We start from the raw sequence: 24,264 nt of genomic DNA on the forward strand, positions 1-24,264 counted from the left end.
AACACTAGGACAATTATTCGGACCCTCTTTCATGATGGCAGATATGTAATTATGGTGTATACTTGTCGTTTGTCATGCATTAGGGTTTCAACTATCGGACACTTATTCAGAACCTCTTGCACAATGACAGATATGTAATTATGGTGTTTATTTGCCATTCCTCATGCATTAGGGTTTAAACACTAGGACACTTATTCGGACCCTCTTTCATGATGGCAGATATGTAATTGTGGTGTTTACTTGTCGTTTCTCATGCATTAGGGTTTCAACAATCGGACACTTATTCAGACCCTCTTGCACGATGGCAGATATGTAATTTTGGTGTTTATTTGCCATTCCTCATGCATTAGGGTTTAAACACTAGGAAACTTATTCAGACCCTCTTGCATGATGGCAAATATGTAATTGTGGTGTTTACTTGGCATTTCTCGAGCATTAGGATTCGAACACTCGGACACTTATTCGGACCCTCTTGCATGATGGTAGATATGTAATTATGGTGTTTACTTGTCATTTCTCATGCGTTTGGGTTTAAACACTAGGACACTAATTCGGACCCTCTAGCATGATGGCAGCGATGTTAATATGGTGTTTACTTGTCATTTCTCGAGCATTAGGATTCTAACACTCGGACACTTATTCGGACCCTCTTGCATGATGGCAAATAGGTAATTATGGTGTTTATTTGCCATTTCTCATGCATTAGGGTTTAAACACTCGGACACTTATTCGGACTCTCTAGCATGATGGCAGATATGTAATTATGGTGTTTACTTGTCATTTCTCGAGCACTAGGATTCGAACACTCGGACACTTATTCAAACCTCTTGCGTGATAGCAGATATGTAATTATGGTGTTTACAAGCCATTTGTCATGCATTAGGGTTTAAACTATCAGAAACCTATTTAGACCCTCTTGCATGATGGCATATATGTAATTATGGTGTTTACATGCCATTTCTCATGCATTACGGTTTAAACACTCGGAAACTTATTCGGACCCTTTTGCATGATGGGATATATCTAATTATGGTGTTTACTTCCCATTTCTCGGGCATTAGGATTCGAACACTCGGACACTTATTCGGATCCTCTTGCATGATGGCAGATATGTAATTATGGTGTTTATTTGCCATTCCTCTTGCATTAGGGTTTAAACAGTAGGACACTTGTTCAGACCCTCTTGCATGATGGCAGATATGTAATTATGGGGTTTACTTGTCGTTTCTCATGCATTAGGGTTTAAGCTATCAGACACTTATTCTGACACTCTTGCACGATGGTAGATATGTATTTATGCTGTTTATTTGCCATTCCTCATGCATGAGGGTTTAAACACTTGGACACTTATTCGGACCCTCTTGCATGATGCCAGACATGTAATTGTGGTGTTTACTTGACAATCTCATGCATTAGGGTCTAAAAACTCAGACACTTATTCGAACCCTCTTGCATGATGGCAGATATGTAATTATGGTGTTTACTTGCCATTTCTCGAGCATTAGGATTCGAACACTAAGACACTTATTCGGACCCTCTTGCGTGATGGCAGATATGTAATTATGGTGTTACTTGCCATTTCTCGAGCATTTGGATTCGAACACTACGACACTTATTCGGAGCCACTTGCGTGATGGCAGATATGTAATTATGGTGTTTATTTGCCATTTCTCATGCATTAGGGTTTAAACACTCGGAAACTTATTAGGACCCTCTCGCATGATCGCGGGTATGTAATTCTGGTGTTTACTTGCCATTTCTCGAGCATTAGGATTCGAACACTCAGACACTTATTCGGACCCTCTTGCATGATGGCGGATATGTAATTATGGTGTTTACTTGCCATCTCTCGAGCATTAGGATTCGAACCCTCAGACACTTACACAGACCCTCTGGCATGATGGCAGATATGTAATTATGGTGTTTACTTGGCATTTCTCGAGCATTAGGATTCGAACACTCCGACACTTATTTGGACCCTCTTGCATGATGGCAGATATGTAATTATGGTGTTTATTTGCCATTTCTCATGCATTAGGGTTTGAACACTCGAACACTTTTTCGGACCCTCTTGCATGATGGCAGATATGTAATTATGGTGTTTACTTGCCATTTCTTGAGCATTAGGATTCGAACACTCATACAGTTATTCGGACCCCCTTGCATGATGGCAGTTATGTAATTATGGTGTTACTTGCGATTTCTCGAGCATTAGGATTCGAACCGTCGGACACATATTCGGACCCTCTTGCATGATGGCAGATATGTAATTATGGTGTTTATTTTCTATTCCTCATGCATTAGGGTTTAAAGTCTGGGACACTTATTCGGACCGTCTTTCACGATGGCAGATATGTAATTATGATGTTTACTTGCCGTTTATCATGCATTAGGGTATAAACTATCGGACACTTATTCAAACCCTCTTGCATGATGGCAGATATGTAATTATGGTGTGTACTTGCCATCCCTCATGCATTATGGTTTAAACACTCGGACACTTATTCGGACCCTCTTGCATGATGGTTGATATGTAATTATGGTGTTTAATTGCCATGTCTTGAGCATTAAGATTCGAACACTCAGACATTTATTCGAACCCTCTTGCATGATGGTAGATATGTAATTATGGTGTTACATGCCATTTCTCGAGCATTAGGATTCGAACACTCGGACACTTATTCGGAACCTCTTGCGTGATGGCAGATATGTAATTATGGTATTTATTTGCCATTTCTCGTGCATTTGGGTTTAAACACTCGGAAACTTATTCGGACCCTCTTGCATGATGGCAGATATGTAATTATGGTGTTTACTTGCCATTTCTCGAGCATTAGGATTCGAACACTTAGACACTTATTCAGACCCTCTTGCATGATGGCAGATATGTAATTATGGTGTTTAATTGCAATTTCTCGAGCGTTAGGATTCGAACACTCCGACACTTGTTTGGACTCTCTTGCACGATAACAGATATGTAATTATGGTGTTTATTTGCCATTTCTCATGCGTTGGGGTTTAAACACTGGAACACTTATTCGGACCCTCTTCCATGATGGCAGATATGTAATTGTGGTGTTTACTTGCCATTTCTCGAGCATTAGGATTCGAACACTCGGACACTTATTTAGACCCTCTTGCATGATGGCAAATATGTGATTATGTTGTTTACTTGGCATTTCTCGAGCATTAGGATTCTAACACTAGGACACTTATTCAGACCCTCTTGCATGATGGTAGATATGTAATTATGGTGTTTACTTGTCATTTCTCATGCATTTGGGTTTAAACACTAGGACCCTCTAGCATGATGGCCGAGATGTAAATATGGTGTTTACTTGTCATTTCTCGAGCATTAGGATTCGAACACTCGGACACTTATTGGGACCATCTTGCATGATGGCAGATATGTAATTATGGTGTTTATTTGCCATTTCTCATGCATTAGGGTTTAAACACTCGGACACTTATTCGGAGCCTCTAGCATGATGGCGGATATATAATTATGGTGTTTACTTGTCATTTCTCGAGCATTAGGATTCGAACACTCGGACACTTATTTGAACCTCTTGCGTGATAGAAGATATGTAATTATGGTGTTTACTAGCCATTTGTCATGCATTACGGTTGAAACTATCGGACACTTATTCAGACCCTCTTACATGATGGCATATATGTAATTATGTTGTTTTCTTGCCATTTCTCATGCATTACGGTTTAAACACCGTGATACTTATTCGGAGCCTCTTGCATGATGGCAGATATGTAATTAGTGTGTTTACTTGGCATTTCTCGAGCATTAGGATTCGAATACTCGAACACTAATTCGGACACTCTTGCACGATGGTAGGTATGTAATTATGGTGTTTACTTGCCATTTCTTGAGCATTAGGATTCGAACACTCATACAGTTATTCCAACCCCCTTGCATGATGGCAGATATGTAATTGTGGTGTTACTTGCCATTTCTCGAGCATTAGGATTCGAACACTCGGACACTTATTTGGACGCTCTTGCGTGATGGCAGATATGTAATTATGGTGTTTATTTGCCATTCCTCATGCATTAGGGTTTAAACACTAGGACACTTATTCGGACCCTCTTTCATGATGGCAGATATGTAATTATGGTGTTTACTTGCCGTTTATCATGCATTAGGGTTTAAACTATCGGACACTTATTCAGACCCTCTTGCATGATGGCAGATATGTAATTATGGTGTTTACTTGCCATCTCTCTTACATTATGGTTTAAACACTCGGACACTTATTCGGACCCTCTTCCATGATGGCAGATATGTAATTACGGTGTTTACTTGCCATCTCTCAGGCATTAGGATTCGAACACTCAGACACTTATTCGGACCCTCTTGCATGATGGCAGTTATGTAATTATGGTGTTACATGCCATTTCGCGAGCATTAGGATTCGAACACTCGGACACTTATTCGGAAACTCTTGCATGATGGCAGATATGTAATTATGGTGTTTATTTGCCGTTTCTCATGCATTAGGGTTTAAACCGTTGGAAACTTATTCGGACCCTCTTGCATGACGGTAGATATGTAATTATGGTGTTTACTTGCTATTTTTGAGCAGTAGGATTCGAACACTTAGACACTTATTCAGACACTTATTCAGACCCTCTTGCATGATGGCAGATATGTAATTATGGTGTTTACTTGCAATTTCTCATGCATTAGGGTTTAAACACTCGAACACTTATTCAGACCCTCTTGCATGATGGCAAATATGTAATTATGGTGTTTACTTGCCATGTCTCGAGCATTAGGATTCGAACACTCGGACACTTATTCAGACCCTCTTGCATGATGGCAAATATGTGATTATGGTGCTTACTTGGCATTTCTCGAGCATTAGGATTCGAACACTCGGACACTTATTCGGACCCTCTTGCATGATGGTAGATATGTAATTATGGTGTTTACTTGTCATTTCTCATGCATTTGGGTTTAAACACTAGGACACTAATTCGGACCGTCTAGCATGGTGGCATAAATGTAAATATGGTGTTTACTTGTCATTTCTCGAGCATTAGGATTCGAACACTCGGACACTTATTGGGACCATCTTGCATGATGGCAGATATGTAATTACGGTGTTTATTTGCCATTTCTCATGCAATAGGGTTTAAACACTCGGACACTTATTCGGACCCTCTAGCATGATGGCGGATATATAATTATGGTGTTTACTTGTCATTTCTCGAGCATTAGGATTCGAACACACGGACACTTATTCGGACCCTCTTGCATGATGGTAGATATGTAATTATGGTGTTTACTTGTCATTTCTCATGCATTTGTGTTTAAACACTAGGACACTAATTCGGACCGTCTAGCATGATGGCATAGATGTAAATATGGTGTTTACTTGTCATTTCTCGAGCATTAGGATTCGAACACTCGGACACTTATTGGGACCATCATGCATGATGGCAGATATGTAATTACGGTGTTTATTTGCCATTTCTCATGCAATAGGGTTTAAACACTCGGACACTTATTCGGACCCTCTAGCATGATGGCGGATATATAATTATGGGGTTTACTTGTCATTTCTCGAGCATTAGGATTCGAACACTCTGACACTTATTTGAACCTCTTGCATGATAGCAGATATGTAATTATGGTGTTTGCTAGCCATTTGTCATGCATTAGGGTTTAAACTATCAAATAGTTATTCGGACCCTCTTGCATGCTGGCATATATGTAATTATGGTGTGTACTTGCCATTTCTCATGCATTACGGTTTAAACACTCGGATACTTATTCGGACCCTCTTGCAAGATGGCAGATATGTAATTATGGTGTTTACTTGGCATTTCTAGAGCATTAGGATTCGAACACTCGAACATTGATTCGGACACTCTTGCACGATGGTAGATATGTAATTATGGGGTTTACTTGCATTTTCTCATGCATTGGGGTTTAAACACTCGGACACTTATTCGAACCCTCTTGCATGATGGCAGATACGTAATTGGGGTGTTTACTTGTCATTTCTCGAGCATTAGGATTCGAACACTCGGACACTTATTCCGACCCTCTTGCATGATGGCAGATATGTAATTATGGTGTTTATTTGCCATTCCTCATGCATTAGGGTGTAAACACTAGGACACTTATTCTAACCCTCTTGCATGATGGCAGATATGTAATTGTGGTGTTTACTTGACATTTCTCATGCATTAGGTTCTAAAAACTCAAACACTTATTCGAACCCTCTTGCTTGATGGCAGATATGTAATTATGGTGTTTACTTGCCATTTCTCGAGCATTAGGATTTGAACACTCAGACACTTATTCGGACCGTCTTGCATGATGTCAGATATGGAATTATGGTGTTACTTGCCATTTGTCGAGCATTAGGATTTGAACACTCGGACACTTATTCAGAACCTCTTGCGTGATGGCAGATATGTAATTATGGTGTTTATTTTCCATTTCTCATGCATTAGGGTTTAAACACTCGAACACTTTTTCGGACCCTCTTGCATGATGGCAGATATGTAATTATGGTGTTTACTTGCCATTTCTTGAGCATTAGGATTCGAACACTCATATAGTTATTCGGACCCTCTTGCATGATGGTAGATTTGTAATTATGGCGGTACTTGCCATTTCTCGAGCATTAGGATTCGAACACTCGGACACTTATTCGGACCCTCTTGCATGATGGCAGATATGTAATTATGGTGTTTATTTGCCATTCCTCATGCATTTGGGTTTAAACACTAGGACACTTATTCAGACCCTCTTTCATGATGTCAGATATGTAATTATGGTGTTTACATGCCGTTTCTCTTGCATTAGGGTTTAAACTATCGGACACTTATTCAGACCGTCTTGCATGATGGCAGATATGTAATTATGGTATTTACTTGCCATCTCTCACGCATTAGGGTTTAAACACTCGGACACTTATTCAGACCCTCTTGCATGATGGCAGATATGTAATTATGGTGTTTACTTGGCATTTCTCGGGCATTAGGATTCGAACACTCCGACACTTATTCGGACCCTCTTGCATGATGGCAGATATGTAATTATGGTGTTACAAGCCATTTCTCAAGCATTAGGATTCGAACACTCGGACACTTTTTCGGAACCACTTGCGTGATGGCAGATATGTAATTATGATGTTTAGTTGCCATTTCTCATGCATTAGGGTTTAAACACTCGGAAATTTTTTTGGACCCTCTTGCATGATGGCAAATATGTAATTATGGTGTTTACTTGCCATTTCCCGGGCATTAGGATTCGAACACTTAGACACTTATTCAGACTCTCTTGCATGATGGCAGATATGTAATTATGGTGTTTACTTGCCATTTCTCGAGCATTAGGATTCGAACACTCGGACACTTATTTGGACCCTCTTGCACGATAGCAGATATGTAATTATTTGGACCCTCTTGCACGATAGCAGATACAGAGTCGCCACCTAAATATTTTAAAATGGGGAAATTTAGGAAACCCTGACTCGGTGCCGAAGGCCACATGTCCGTCATCATCGGAGTTGTCTCGGCTCGAGAGCTTGGGTACGATCGGGGAAGGTCAGCTATGAGCACCCCCTTTCGTCCGGTCCGAAGACCGGCCTCTACTAACCATGATATCCGATTTTGAAAACGTTATGTGTTCTTATTCCATTTATTAGCCTAGAATTACTATGTTATGCGCACAGCAAACAAGTATAGACTAAATTGCCTAATTTGGAAACAAGCATTGCATATCCGTTTGTTTTGGAAAGCGCTTTGGAATTTGCTACTCGCAAGTAGGCTAAAATACGGATTTCAACGAGTTTTTCCAACTCAAACAATCCAACCTTCACCCACAGGCATTAAAACAGTTTATCACATAAGCATCTAGCCACATGGTAAACATACTGTCATGGTAGCATTCACACGCATGCAAGATGCTAAAGCAGGAAAATACTTACATCGTACTACGTGCCAAAACAATAAACTAATTAGCAAACATGCATGTCCTAGTTCATGTCAATTTGACTAATGCAACACATACAGGATGCAACTAGATAGGCTCGGCTAATCCTAAACGTGGCATGTGAAATGCGATCAATCGATGCACGTATTTAATTTGGAATTGAAGTACAAATGCAGTTAGCGTGATGTACTAAGCCTAGTGCATGCAATACAAATGCATGAATGTACGCATGCATAGCATAAGGTATGCTAAATTAAACGTGCCCTAATACTAACCATCAAAGCAGGTAAGTAAAAGGGAAGAAAGAAGTGGGGATTGGAAGACATACACACCACTCACACACACTTATTACAGATTTGCCCTCGCTCGGAGGGACCGAATAAATATTACAAATTAATTAACTACGCAAGCTAATTAAATATTACAAATTAATTAATTAACTAAGCAAATTAACTTAAGCTAAGAAAACAGTAAATCGCCTCGGGAAATGCGCCACCATGCATGAGCTGCCTCTGTTTTCCTTCCTTCACTCCTCTGGAGGTTGTCAAAACCTCAGGACTGCTTCCTTGGACAATGGGAATCACCACCGGCTGAATGGAATTGCCACCGGTAGTGTGGTGTTGTTACCGGCACAAAACAAAGCTATCGGCTGGTGATTTACTGCCGGTCGGCAATATATACTGCCGGTTGGCAAAGAAAGTCTGCAAAACCTGCAACTCACAGCAACAGAGGGCAAGACAAAGCATGGCAGCACAATTCAAGGCATATATGCACCAACCATGTCCCTTATCATGGTAATGACTCAAAGGGACATGTGCCTCGATTCTCGGACCACCAATCACGCATTTCCATGCATGATGGCCAAAGGAATCAAGTATGTAAATTTCATGTCGAATGAAATGCAAACCAATCAAACAAACTAAGGCCCAATTCCTATCATCAAGTCAAGGAACAAGGCATGCATGCAAGATGCAATGCAACCTAGGCATGCAAGCTAAGGATGCAACATGGCATGGCAACAAACTTATGCAAGCATACAAGCAAACATGGGGCCATGCAAATGGGTGCAAAGATGGACTTATACATGATTTAGGCAACTCTAAGTTGGCCTAAAACAGTAGCCAAAGTGCTATAATATGAGGGACCAAATGCATACACACATGTACATAATTGAGAGCCAACACTTAAGCACAAATGGGGCAACTCTCAAACACATTTGAAAGAAGGTAATCGTGAACATATAGCATGCAACATAAGCATTAAAAATCATGTTAAAACATGGTGCCAAACCAAGCAATAAATCAAGCCAAGCATGCAACAAATGGCCTAAGTGTTCAAAGCAAACCAATGGAGTATTGAACTACACTTAGCAAGACCAAACATGGTATGAACTTACTGACCAAAAACAGAGTTTTAGGACATTAAGACAAGGCCTAAGGATCACTTAGATGGCATCCAAATGACTTAAGTTCAAAGGCATGCACAATCACCAAAACATGGAGCATGAGATGACAACCTTACAAGGCATTAAAGGGACAACTAAAGCAAGCATACAAGCATACTATAAGGTCTGAAATGACATGGTGGATGGTCCCAAATCACCAAATCAATGCAAAAATGTCATGCTATACACTCATACACTTAAGGCCAACAAGCCGGAATGCAAAGGAGCTATACTAAACATGCCAAATTCGACCCAAACAACTATGGACAGACCTAAAACATGGCAAAATATGCACAAAAGCTTCACAAGACTAAGCCTAAAACATGCTCTAACAAGGGCTAACAACCTAAGGCACATTGAGGCAATAACATGGCATTACATGGTAGGTATGCTAAGCATGCATGGTGTACCAAAACCATCAAAAAACAGAGGCATAATATGACATATTAAGCACAAAAAACAACTAAGGCATGGTCAACATGAAGCCTAGCTAGGTGCTCTCTCAAGAGGCCAAAAATGGTCCATTTTAAGGACAACAAGGAGAGGGGGTGTCCCTCTCCTTTTGGAGACTTCAAGGCACCATCTCCACCACTGAAATCCCTCAAGATTTCAGTGGTGAAGAGGCCCAAACACCAAAGTCCCGAAACTAGCACAAAATAGCACAAAATGAGGCTTTTCAAGGCCTAAGAGGGGTCAAACACCCTCAAACGAAAAAACACTCTTGATAAACAATCAAGAGGGCTAAAAAATAGAACTTTTTTGTATTATACACTAAGCACAAAAACAGTTCAAAGATAGGTAGAAATACAATGCAAGATTGGGGAATAAAGGGGTAAGGTTCTTACCCTTGAAGACCTCTTCAACAATGGTGCTCCAATGGCCCTCTTTGGCTTGAATCCAACACCAAAACACTAAAAGAAGTCCTTTAGAACCTCAGTAGCTATAGGAAGGTGAAACACTATGTGTTTGTGTGCAATAGAAAGACACAAACACACTTTAGCACACACAAGAGGGAAAAAGAGAGAGATAATTTGTATCAAACCCTAACCCTAGAACTCAAACCCTAACAATGGCTGTCTAAGCTCTCCCAAAATATCTCAAGTGTCTAACCCTAAGGCCAAGAGACAAGGCTTCTCTTTATAGAAGCTTATTGTCTTGTAAAGCTTACAAGACAAGCTTCCAAGAGAGAAATCCCTCCATACACGTGTATGGAGGGGAGCCAAAAGCAAGACAGCTGTCTTAAAATATCTGCAAAAGCAGATGCACAGTAGTCGGCCGGCCAAAAATGCCATTTTGGCAAAAAAGAGTGCCGCCCGGCACTAAATAGTGCTGACCGGCAACAAATAGTGCCGGCCGGCAATATACATTGCCAGTGGCAGCAAAAACTAGCCGGTGGCCTCTAGCCACTGCCGGTGGTGTATGGGGATGACCCACAAGGCATTCCCTGCCCTTCCAAGGCAAAACACAAGTGTTTGGTGTGAAACCAGACACTAAACGGTTGAGTTCGGAGATCCTGAGGCAAGGCACGCGAGCCGAGACCTCCGGGAACTCCAAACGAACACAAACATGGATAATCACCGAGTGTTCAAACGGTGACGTCCAAGTCCTGAGGACGGTCAAAAATGAGGTGTCTACAGTTGCCCCTCTTTGACAGAACTCGAAAGTCATAACAATGACGGGAGTGAATGTCAAAGCCCATCGACGACCCATTTTTGACAAGGCCGAAGACTCAGACAAACATGCAAGACAAACAAGATATGCGCCCGAAGGCAGGGGCAAAATGCAAGACAATGCGCAGAGCCGGACATAACTTATGATCATGCAAAGAAAGCTGTAACGAAGCACACATGCGACAATTTTAAGCTAGCATACACCAAACTACACTACAATGTAGAAAGGATGTAAGAGAATTATGCAATTCTCAATACGTCTCACTCGGAGGATACAATACCTGTGCGGCTCGTCTGGTTGCACCAGCCTCAAATGAACCGTACATACAATATCGAGCCTGAAAAGAAAACAAACTTAACAGGTACAATATTGTTAGCAACATGCATGACAATGCAAGAATGGATGCAAAATGATATGCAATATATACAAAACAATGTATAAACAATGCGCATGGAGATACAATGTAATTGAAACAATGCAAACTATACGCAAAGCAATTGAATCACGATCCAATCACGAGTGGTTCGAGACCACACCTATGTCAAATAGATTGATGGAGGTAACAAGTCTGTCTACCATAGAACGGTCAACTGAACTATGAGCATTGTAGACAGACACAAGAACAAGTATTGGGGGGGGGGGAATTGACACAAGTGGGGAAACGACCCGCTGGGGAAAGGACAATGATCCTAATGCCGGATGCAAAAATTACACTACAATGTAATATATAATGAAAATGCTGGGAGGTGGCAATGGATATGGCACGCGGGCCAACCAAATCTTGCCTAGGTAAGGCATGTACGCATACAAGCCACGTCTAACATAGAACGGTCTACTAAACAATGCTTCGACACGAGAAGTATGGGCACATACCAGACCAAGCTCAACATGGAAAGGCGCGAGCCATAGATGGAAGGTGATGCAATGAATGCATGCGATCTACGATGCAGTGGATATGGCACGCAGGCCAAACCAAATCTTGCCTAGGAAAGGCATGTACGCATACGAGCCATGTCTAACACAGAAAAGGTGCCGCAACCCTCAAACCAACATACCAGCGTGGAATAGGCGCGTACACATGCAGAACTGTGCTTTAACGTGAAAAGTAAGGGCACATACCAGACCAAGCTCAACATGGAAAGGCGCAAGCCATAGATGGAAGGTGATGCAATGTGTGTATGCAATCTACGATGCAATGGATATTTACAAAATGCATGACAATGCAGTATGATGCAATCTACTGGGGAAAATGCAATGAATGCATGCAAGCTACAATGGAAATGCATGACAATGCACTATGATGCAAAGACTATGATTGCAACTTTCTCTATCTTACCAACAGGGCGATATACTAGGTTGGTTCAGTATCCAGAACTGAGGCGCCGACATGCTGCCTCAATCTATGGGGCTTCCATACAGATTTCAAGCCGAGGGTACACCCCTGGGTATTTAAACCAGACTTTAGTCTCGGAACTCCCGAACCTTTGCGTTCTAGGCATAAGCCGTTCGAACTCTAGTTTCCACCGTCCCAGTTGGTCTTCTAGGAACTCATCGCAAACATAGACAGGTGGCTTTACCAGACCACCGAAAGTCGTTCGGGCACGACAAACACCAAAGGAATTGCACCTTCAGAGGATTTAGGGTCTCCTAGACCGGGATGCAAAATGTATGCATGACAATGCAGCGAAGGTTTCGCACCTCCAAAGGATTTAAGGTCTCCTAGACCGTGCGTGTTTAAGGTCTCGCCAGACCGCCGTAGCAATAAGCATGACAATGCAAGAATGAGGCACGCATGCCAATGCAATGTAAACTGATACAATTGGACTTAAACACCACGAAGAACTGTGCACATCAATGCACCAGAGGTTTCGTACCTCCCAAGGATTTAAAGTCTCCTAGACCGTGCGTGTTTAAGGTCTCGCCAGACCGCGGCGCGTGTTTAAGGTCTCGCTAGACCGGCGCGCGTGTTTAAGGTCTTGCCAGACCACTGCCAAAATGCATGACAATGCAAATGAAGCATGATGCAAGATGATACAAATGAGACACGCGTGCCTCATAAAATGCAAAATGATACAAGTGTGACACGTATGCCACACGGAATGCAAAATGAAACAAATGAGACACGTGTGCCTCATAAGATGCAAGAATAATACAAGTGTGACACGCATGCCACACGGAATGCAAAATTTTGAAAATTGGACTTATACGCTACGCGAAGCCGGTTCTGTATTCAAAACAATGCAATGTACTAACAAGTACAAGTGAGGTGCGCAAGATAGCGCGAGAGGATACATGCAAGATGCAAGTAAGGTGCACAAAACAGTGCGATGCGGTGCACAAAATAGCGCGAGTGATTTTGAAATGCACAAGACAGTGCGATGCGCTAAACAGCGCGATTGATTTGCAATGCACAAAACAGTGCGATGAAGGTGCGCAAAACAGCGCGAATGAAATGTAATGCACAAAACAGTGCGATGCGCTAAACAGCGCGAACAATAAACTGCACAAAACAGTGCGATGCGCAAAATAGTGCGAACAAAATACAATGCACAAAACAGTGCGATGCGCTAAACAGTGCGATTGAAATGCAATGCACAAAACAGTGCGATCGATTGAAATGCATAAAACAGTGCGATGCGCTAAACAGCGCGAGTGATTTTGAAATGCACAAAACAGTGCGATGCGCAAAACAGCGCGATGGATTTGAAATGCACAAAACAGTGCGATGCGCTAAACAGCGCGATTGAAATGCAATGCACAAAACAGTGCGATGCGCTAAACAGCGCAATTGATTTTGAAATGCACTAAACAGTGTGATGGAGATACAAAGTGTAAATGCACAAGATAGTGCGAGTGAATGCATGTTCCATGCAAACGAGGCGCACAGGCCGACGAAAATGACACAAAATGAAACACGCATGCCCCACAGGATGCCAAATGATATAAATGAGACACGCATGCCTCACAAGATGCAAAATGATGCTCAGTGCGACACGTATGGCACACGGAATGTAAAACGATGCTAAGTGTGACACGTATGCCACACGAAATGTAAAATGATGCCAAGTGTGACACGCGTGCCACACGGAACGTAAATAGACTTAAATGCTCAACAACGCACGTGTTTCAGAATGCATGACAATGCACGGAATAAAAACGCAATGACAATGCATGAGAGTTGTGCATGACAATGCAAGGGGTGCGTGTTACGACGCATGTAGTATGTGCATAACAATGCAACTGTGAGGCGCATGACAGTGCGATGTAATGCACCGAAATAGTGCAATGAACGCGTGTAACGCACATGGGGCAACTTTTGAATTTAAAAGGATACAAAAAGGATACACCTTGCACGAATTCGAGTGCCACGCACAGAAGACACGACCCGAGGTCACAACAGAGGCCGGTTGAGCGTCGGAGATACAATTTCTTGCACTTTCTTGAGCTATGAAGACCAAAAACTTCTCATATGGCCTAAACAAGGCTGTGGGAACACCACCGGCCGGAAGGGGAGGCCACCGGCTGTCCACCGGCTGTGAAATAAATCCGTCGGCACAATATTATGCCGGCCGGCACAAAACATTGCCGATCGGCAAAAAGTTGCTGAGTCGGGGCAATTTCGACCATTCGCCTCAGGTGTTTTAAAATAGGGTTTCAAACCCTATTTTCTCACTTTCTCTTGCGCCGAAAACCCAAACCCTCTGTCTCTAGAGTGTTTTTCTCTCCTCTTTCGCCCGTTTCTTCGTGTTCTACGCCCGTTTCGTCGTCGGATTCGCGATTTCCTTCGCGTTTCGGACATTTTCAACCGAACACATCTTCGTTTCAGTGCCTCGTTTGGCGTTCCCGCCTTTTTGGAGTTTGTTCCCCTTACATTTCTCTTGATTTCCGTGCCTTTCCACATTCCGGCCTTCCCGGCCATTTCCGACCCTCTCGGGAGTTGACTTTCCGGTTGACTCTTCGTATTCCGGCCCGGTTTTCCTTCCTCCGGCTATTTTCTCATCACTCTTGACATGGCGGACGACATTCCACGCGGTGGGACTCCCCCGGACCACGAGATGGATCCCGAGGTCGAGCTCTTGCCCTTGCGCGAGCGCCTGTTCGACCCGGCGACCTACCGGCCGGCGATCCATGTTCTGCCCCCCGACGGACACCGCCAGTTTCGGAGCTTCGAGAGGCACGTGGCGCCCGAGCTATTGCTGCGCGAGCCTACCTCCCACTTTTCATTCGGCGCTTCCGAGGTAATTCTCTGTCTTCTGCTTTACTTTCCGCAATGTAGGATACAAAACGGTCGTAGCTAGTTGTACTCTTTAACGGCTGAAATCTGATATATCGTAGGCTGTAGTTGACTGTAAACATACATACAAGTGACATCTGTTTGAGATTGGCACATGCACACACACAGCACTAACCCCGAATCACTCAAACACACGGCGCACACTGTTTTTCACTACAAACACACCGGTACCCGGTATTTGTCTGAATCTGTTAAATTTGCACGCATGCTATATCTGTTCTGAACCCCCCAAACATGTTGACGCATCACACACTGTAGTTCACTGTAAGCACACAGGCACCCGGTATTTGTCAAAATCTGTCAAACTTGCACGCATGCTGTATCTGTATGCTTTTCAAAACTGTATTTTGAATGTTGCCTTGCAATTGTTATTTTCTGTTTACAGGAGGATTCCCATACCATCCGCAGGTATGGGAACACTGGCGCTCGGGAGTGGTACGATGAGCTCCCTGACGCGGTCCGACGCATAGTGGACCGGGCAGGCTTTGGCGCCTTCTGCCGAGGGCTCTCGCGACTCACTACTTGCAGACCTCTACTCGCCGCTCTGGCGGAGAGGTGGTGGGACACCACCGATTCTTTTCACTTTTCCACAGTAGGGGACATGACGATGACCCCTTATGATTTCTCGATGCTCACAGGCATCGGGGTAGGGGGTGATCCGATCCCCTTTGACATCGACATGGATAAGTGGACTGCCGCTCAGGTCCATCTGCTGGGGGAGGCCCCACCTCTTGCTCGTCCAGGCTTCGTACGGTACTCCTGGTTCGAGGTACAGTTTAGGGTCCAGCCCGCGTTGGAGGAGGAGGCGCAGATGACTCAGGAGGACGTGGAGAGGTATGCCCGCGGCTTCCTGATGTTCTTATTTGGGACGACCATCTTCGCCGACCGGGCGAACACCGTGCCTCTCTGTCTTCTCAGCGCACTGGTGGACGTTCGGGACATTTTGCATTACGACTGGGGTGGCGCCGCTCTGGCCACTCTCTACGAGTACATGAGCTCGGCTTCGCGCAGCTGCGGCCAGTTGCTCGGAGGCTACTGGCGGGCTTGGGAGGTACATTTCTTCTCCGCTTTTCATTTCTGTCCGATATTTTCTGTACTCTATACACTGTACACACTGTAGTCTGCTCTATACTTGCTGTATACTGTACACACGGCACACACATACGCTCTGCTTTACACTGACTGTACACTGCTCACACTGTACACTGTACACAATACACTGCACAACACACGGCTCTGCCATTTCTGCTTTATTCTGTATTCTGTTTTATCTGATACATGCACTGGTATTTACCTTGCAGTTGTGGGTTTACGCCAACTTTCCTAGGCTTGCCCCCGTAGCAGTCACAGAGACCCCTCTGGTTGTCCCCTTTTCACGCCGCTTTGACGGGAGATGCACCCGGCGGCCGCGAGAGACATTCGACTTTTTCCGCCGATACTTCGACACCATCACCCCCGCGGAGGTATGTTTTACTTGCAGTTTATTTAAGCTTCGCCTTTCCCACTGCATATTTCAATAACAGTAGATAACAAACTGTCTATCACTTTCAGATCACTTGGCGGCCGTGGGCTCCGTTGCCAGCTGTGACACGGGATCGGTTTGCAAGTGCTGAGGAGACCTCGCGTTTTCGGATCCTACTGGAGGGCCCGGTCTGTCGGGCTTGGTACCTGGGTGAGCGTTTGCTACCCCAGACCCTGGGGTTACCTGAGCAGATAGTCCCGGTTCACCCTCCTGCGGATATGAGGGAGACCGAGAGGCTCACCACCGAGCAGATGGACGACTACACCATTGGCTGGGAGGAGGCCCGCTTCAGAGGTATCGGCAACTATCGGGAGTACGTGCAGACGTACCTGATGCGACCTCTAAGCGGCGGCCATCGAGCGGAGGGAGCCGGGCCCGCGGCGCCAGCGGCCGGGGCAGGAGTAGGAGCTGGAGTGTGACCTTCGAGGAGGGCCCGAGTCCGTGCCAGGGGCGGAGTCCAGGGAGGACGGGGGACTGGCTGGCCCGCTCTGCCTGCTGCACTGACTTTCCGAGGGCAGGGTGGGGCGACCTATCAGATCCCCTTCGCCCCTCCGCCAGCTGATCATGAGTTCATCGGTGTCCCCGACTTACCTCCGGTATGTATTACTGTATTTCTGTACAGCCATTTCGTTTCTGTTTATTTGATATTCCACAGAATATTGATGCATCTGGTACTTTTGCAGGCTTCTTCTGAGTACACCCGTCAGTCATTGGCGATGAATGCCTCGATGATGGGGATGCTTCAGCGGACTTTTGACCTCCTGGCCCTCTACAGCATTCCGGTACGTTCTTCTGACATTGGCCTCAAACCATTCATACACTGCTTCACATAATCTGATGCACGGCACAACACCTGATACACTGATCTCACAGCATCTGACACACTGCATACACTGCATTCTGCACTGTACTCTGCATTCTGGACTGACAAACTGCTCATGGCATTCATACACGGTACTCATACACTGCATTCTGCACTGTTAAACTGCCCACGGCATACACACACTGTACTCATGCACTGCATTCTGTACCGTTAAACTGCCCACGGCATACACACACTGTACTCATACACTGCATTCTGCACCGTTAACTGTCCACAGTATACTGATGCATTTCCCTTTTGTGTACCTTTTCAGCCTCCTTTCCAGATTCCTATGGCAGGAGGTGCTCCAGCTGGACCTTCCGTCCCTGCCCGAGGGAGAGATGAGGAGGGCCGAGTATTCCCCTGCTCTAAAGCGGGGCACATTCATGTCGGGAGTAGCTCGCGAGCTCCAGTCCCGGATGATGATGATGACGAGGAGTCAGAGGCGGAGGCAGAGGCGGAGTCCGAGTCATCGGAGGAGGAGACCGGAGGCGGTTCTAGCTCGGGCTCTGACGACGATGCTGATGATGCTCCTGGACCCTCGTCCAGGAAGAGGACCAGGGCAGACTGACGGCCCTTGGAGTGCTCGACACAGATGCGGATTTTTGTTATTTTTCTTCTTTCTTGTACTTTTCCTCTTTTCCTTGGTAGTTAGATTACCTTGTACTGTTGCAGGCAGATTTTGTTTTCCTCAAAACTTTGTACTTTGAAAGAGATTATGAAATGAACAAAATTTTTGTTTAAAAAGTGTCACATTTACATATCTCATGTATTGCATCGCATTCCATCATGTTACACCTCAATGTAAATGAAATTGATTGGTTGTCCGAAAATTGAACACTTGCACTGTAATAATCAGATAACTAAACGGCCAACAGCAAAATAAACCTAAGCAACCCACTGCCTGATTCTGGACACACAGCCCTTACTCTGTTGGGGATTAACCTGCATACAGCCCTTAGCACAGCATTCGGTTCATCCTGCACACAGCAAACTTGAGTGAACGGCCCAATCTGACAAGACGGAGCTCAAAGATGGAACCGGTTGGAGTTGAAACACGCTCAAATATAGAGAATGGCACCGCATTCTGAGTGTAAATGATTTTTGAAATCGAATGAGGGTTTTTCTAACCGGGGTATCGAGCCTACAACTGAACACAGCGGGGAGGGCTCGAACAAAAAGGTACACGACCTAAACACAACGAGACACGCTCGAAAAAGATCTAAAACAAAGGTTGAGATAAACAAAACAAAAGACACGACATACAGACGCGTTAGCGAAGATGGGGGACCTCAGATCACGAGGAGCCAGTTCAATCTGGGTATTGTTTCCCACCCCCTTCTGATTTGTGATTCTCACATCACTCTGGCACTCAAGCTTGGATTTTCTCTCAAAACCCTATTCTTCACTTTTCTCTCAACTTACACCTCTCTATTCTTTATTCTCTCATTTTTCATCCCTCCCCGGGGTGATTGATGGATAAATAGAAAGGTGTGGGTTCATGCTCAACACCGTTAGCTCACGGCTATTTCTTCTGGCGGGTAGAGCGCTCTTCTGGCAAGTACATCGATGACGGTGGAAAGACAGAACGCCAGACTCAACTGTGCCCCTAGTCCATCATTTTAACGATTCTTTGTTTTTGCTTTCTACTAAAACAGTTTTGATCAAGATGAGAGTCGGATCAACGTACTTGTTCGATTTTTGATTTGAAAAGCATGCAAGTCAGGCTGCAAGCACTGAAAATTTTCCTTTTTGGGTCCAAGAAAATGGTCCAGTTTTGGAAAACGAAATAGTTTTCGAGAAAATAGTCAACCTCAGTAAAAATTTCAAAAACTATTTTTCGAACAGTCAATGCTCAACGGGCATGGAACTTACTCTTTGAGATGCGCAACCTCGGATCGGAGGCAATGGAAAATTGCCCCTGGTTTGAAGGGGGGTGGGAGGTAACGGAAAGTTGCCCCTGGTTTGAACGGCGTTTCGCGACGGCGGGTGGCAACGGAAAGTTGCCCCTTGTTTGGATGGTGCCGCAGCAATCCGCAAATAGTCTTCATTGGTGGTGGTCGAACTCTCGGACATAGAGACGACGAAGACGGTCACAACAAATATATGGACACAGTCACCTTGGAGGTGTTGGCGACTGGACTTTGGGATGAAGTTGAAACCATTGCATGGACTGAGACGCTATGAAAGCGTTGGGGGCTGGACTTCATGATGAAGTTGCCTACGTATCCCAAACATGGGAATCAAGCCTCACGTAGTTCCGGTTAAGGTACACTCGGGTATTTTAACCTTCACTTTTCAGGCTCTAATTTTTTCCAAGGAGCCCGATGCGGGTGTTCGACCTTGCGAGCTTTTCTTTTCATTTGCTTTTTTTTGTTGTTTTTCTTCTTTTCCTTTCTTCTTTTTTTTCTCTTTTGTTTCTTTTTTGCTTTCTGGTTTTTTTGTATTTTTCTCTTGCTCTAACTTTTGCCTGGGTCGCCCTTCCGGGTTTTCGGCCCAGCGAGCCTCTCAAAGGGGTAAAAGTGTAACAAGTCCATGCCAAATGGTTTTTGATGTTGAAGCCTCTCTGTGTCTAGGAGAACGGCAGTTGCAATGATTTGTAGGAGACTCCATCGTGGCTGCTCCACGAGCTCTTTTAGGTGAGATCTACTCTTCTTCATTCGGCTTTGATGCCTCCTACTCGAGGGCTGCTTCTGATCTGGCCATGCGGGCCTTACATGACGTTTGACCGTTGAACTTTCTGAACGTTCTGAACGGGTTCAAAGTCGGAAAACGAACGGGTTGAATCTTGAGGCTGAGAGCGATCCTAGGCTGTGCAATCTCAAGAGCGATTCCACACAGGTCTTCACAGGGCCGCGTAAAACATTTGTTTTTGAAAGTTTTTAAGAAAGCGACAAATCGCTCGCGCCGAAGAAAGTGTGGAACCAATCTGGATCAAGCCAGGATCCTTCTCAGTACTCACGCCGACAAGCATGATTTCATTCATAAAAAGGCTTAACATGCCTCTCTTTCTCTCAAAATGATCAAAATTTTGCAAAACTCGAGGAATTCCTTCCTCTTCGTTTTCATCACCGCAGTGTTCAAAAGAGGTTTTTGAAAAACTTAGGTTAATGCAATGAGTTTGGCGCGCAGGAGAGCGGGCGAGATGTACTGTCAGCCCAATCAAATTCTCTGGCACTTGAACTGAAAGTAAGCACGAAAGTGAGATAGCAACAGCTGTTTCATTCAGATTTGTTGGTGCAACTGGCCCCTCGGCAGAAACAGACTCAAAAACCAAAATAGGTAATTACAAGACAAAACAGTGTTTGAGGCAACAACCCCAGAATCACCTGGTATTCTATACAAAAGGGACTGACTCGCTACAACAAGACAGACCTTTAAGCAAAAAGACTGACTCAAGACAAAGAGACAGACTCAAAACAAAAGACCGACTCGATACCCAAGGTAGGATTTACAAAGTTAGCGTTCACAGCCACTCAAAAATGCGTGCCAGACGCTACATTCAAAACACATCCAGATGCCGCCCGCAGGTGGTTCATCTTCTGATTACATACTTGCAGTAGCTGTGTCCTCAAAATCCAATAACTGAGTGGTAACGGACTTGGCTGAGGTGGGCGGGAGGATAACCTCGTTATCAATCAAATCTTGCACCTCATGACGGAGGCGGAAGCAATTGTCGGTTGCATGGCCCGTCTGCTGGTGGTACGCGCAGTACTGAGCAGCATCATGCGTAGCGGGGAGATTCTTCGGGAGAGGCCGAGGCTCCAACGGTTTAAGGTGCCCTCTCTCGGCAAGGATCTGAAGTGCCTTGGACAAAGGCATGTAGAGAGCATGAAAAGTCCTGCGCCCCCGGGGTAGGTATTTTGGAGTCTGCGCGCTCTTACTAGCCGCACGAGCAAAAGGGTCGGCAGGCGCCACCTTGGCTTTCTGATCTTTCCCGGGTACAGGGGCGGGAATAGGAGGAGCTGTCTTGGCATGACGGGGCCTATCCCGATTTTCTAACAGACTTGAACTACCCTCAGGTGGAGTGGGGAAAGCATCCTCCACAATCTTTGCCACAACTGCGGATATCTGTTGCTTGTTCATCCCCCCGGCTTTCAAAGCCTCGACTGCCCACAGCAGTTGTTCAATAGGATCGGCATCTGCCTTCATTTTGTCTTTTCCTCCGGCCTCAGCCTGGTCAAGAGTTTGGGTTGCTACTTTAGAGCGAAGCCCGGTTGTTGCTGACATGTCGTGGTTGTAGCTGGAAGCCACCTCTGGCTGGCTGAGCTCTATCACAATCCGCCCCAGTAGCGGGGGCTCCTGTGGTATGAAATTCCCGGCATACGGTGCCGCTGGGGGTGAAGCTGACATTCCGTAGGCGAGATCCGCCACAGACCTCTGGAGATCACCTATCATCCCCATCAGTTCGAATGTAGTAGGCTCGCGAGCTTGATATAACTGGGGTGCCCAGACCGGGTGCACAACAGGCGACCTGGGTGGATGTGACACATCAGTGTTGGCCTCACTTTGCAGAGTGATCCCCTGCTCCAATGCAGCCGTCATAACTACGATCTCTTCTGAATTCTGCGTCATCATAAGCCCTGCCTCGGCAAAGGGAGAACACTGGCTATTCTGTACCGGCTCTGGACACTCTGAACTGAAAGAAGAAACAAAACAGCATTTCAGCCCAAACAGATCAAACACGGGTGTAGCTGAACAACTGTACTCTACTGCTGATCACTGTTCCCAGAAATCACTGTTCCCGAAAACTGAACCCTGATACCCGCAGATAACTGACTCTCATAACTGACACTGATACTCAAACTTGCAAACTGATATATACTTTTTCTTTTTGTAGAAATACATTCTAAAAGCACATAGCAAGTAAAGAGAACCAAAACACCCCTATGTTGGGGTAGGGTTTCCCTATCCTATTTTGTGAGGAGCTAGGGTTCCACTATGCACACAACGGTTCTCAAACAACCTAACATCGGGTGAGCAACCTGTCCTAGTTTGGAATGGTCACTATGGATCCGAATATGCACTAGGTCGAATGGTCGAAAAAGGGTGCCCTGGTAAAACCGGGGTTTGTGTTCCCATACTGTCAGAGCCCATAACCGATCAGCCTTATGGTCATGCCTTGACAAGACAAGCCTCCGGCAAACCGTTCAGGAATGGCAGATGGCAAACACTGTGTTCCTAGGCGCACCAATGCACATGCAATGCAAAGAAACACATAAATGAGATCAAAACAGGATATCACGAGTTCGAGTCAAGCTCTCTAAACTCCCCAGCAGAGTCGCCAGAAACTGTAGACGCGTCCCGCGAGGGGCCCTTCGCTACTACAGTTTGGACTCGCGATTTTTTGTCGTCGCGGTTCTTAATCTGAACCAAAGAGTCCAAATCTGGGAAATCGTTTTGAGAAACAGATTTTTCAAAAAGTAGTGACAAACATGGACTGCTTTGCCAGATACAGAGTAGCCACCTAAATATTTTAAAATGGGGAAATTTAGGAAACCCTGACTCGGTGCCGAAGGCCACATGTCCGTCATCACCGGAGTTGTCTCGGCTCGGGAGCTTGGGTACGATCGGGGAAGGTCAGCTATGAGCACCCCCTTTCGCCCGGTTCGAAGACCGGCCTCTACTAACCGTGATATCCGATTTTGAAAACGTTATGTGTTCTTATTCCATTTATTAGCCTAGAATTACTATGTTATGCGCACAGCAAACAAGTATAGACTAGATTGCCCAATTTGGAAACAAGCATTGCATATCCGTTTGTTTTGGAAAGTGCTTTGGAATTTGCTACTCGCAAGTAGGCTAAAATACGGATTTCAACGAGTTTTTCCAACTCAAACAATCCAACCTTCACCCACAGGCATTAAAACAGTTTATCACATAAGCATCTAGCCACATGGTAAACATACTGTCATGGTAGCATTCACACGCATGCGAGATGCTAAAGCAGGAAAATACTTACATCGTACTCCGTGCCAAAACAATAAACTAATTAGCAAACATGCATGTCCTAGTTCATGTCAATTTGACTAATGCAACACATACATGATGCAACTAGATAGGCTCGGCTAATCCTAAACGTGGCATGTGAAATGCGATCAATCGATGCACGTATTCAATTTGGAATTGAAGTACAAATGCAGTTAGCATGATGTACTAAGCCTAGTGCATGCAATACAAATGCATGAATGTGCGCATGCATAGCATAAGGTATGCTAAATTAAACGTGCCATAATACTAACCATCAAAGCAGGTAAGTAAAAGGGAAGAAAGAAGTGGGGATTGGAAGACATACACACCACTTACACACACTTATTACAGATTTGCCCTCGCTCGGAGGGACCGAATAAATATTACAAATTAATTAACTACGCAAGCTAATTAAATATTACAAATTAATTAATTAACTAAGCAAATTAACTTAAGCTAAGAAAACAGTAAATCGCCTCGGGAAATGCGCCGCCATGCATGAGCTGCCTCTGTTTTCCTTCCTTCACTCCTCTGG

The 24,264-nt window shown here is 44.6% G+C and overlaps 1 protein-coding gene across 1 annotated transcript; it reads left to right on the forward strand.

The window, feature by feature from the left end:
- Positions 1–16,926: 16,926 nt before the first annotated feature.
- Positions 16,927–18,506, forward strand: LOC145804333 (uncharacterized). Its single transcript, XM_082898023.1, has 3 exons — positions 16,927–17,493; positions 17,581–17,679; positions 18,034–18,506. The coding sequence occupies exons 2-3, from the start codon at positions 17,614–17,616 to the stop codon at positions 18,328–18,330; spliced, it is 363 nt and encodes a 120-aa protein (XP_082754149.1). The 5' UTR covers positions 16,927–17,493; positions 17,581–17,613; the 3' UTR covers positions 18,331–18,506.
- Positions 18,507–24,264: the final 5,758 nt, after the last annotated feature.

This window comes from Camellia sinensis, chromosome 12 (genome assembly GCF_055761805.1).
Source record: "Camellia sinensis isolate YWXY chromosome 12, ASM5576180v1, whole genome shotgun sequence".
NCBI classification, from domain to species: domain Eukaryota; kingdom Viridiplantae; phylum Streptophyta; class Magnoliopsida; order Ericales; family Theaceae; genus Camellia; species Camellia sinensis.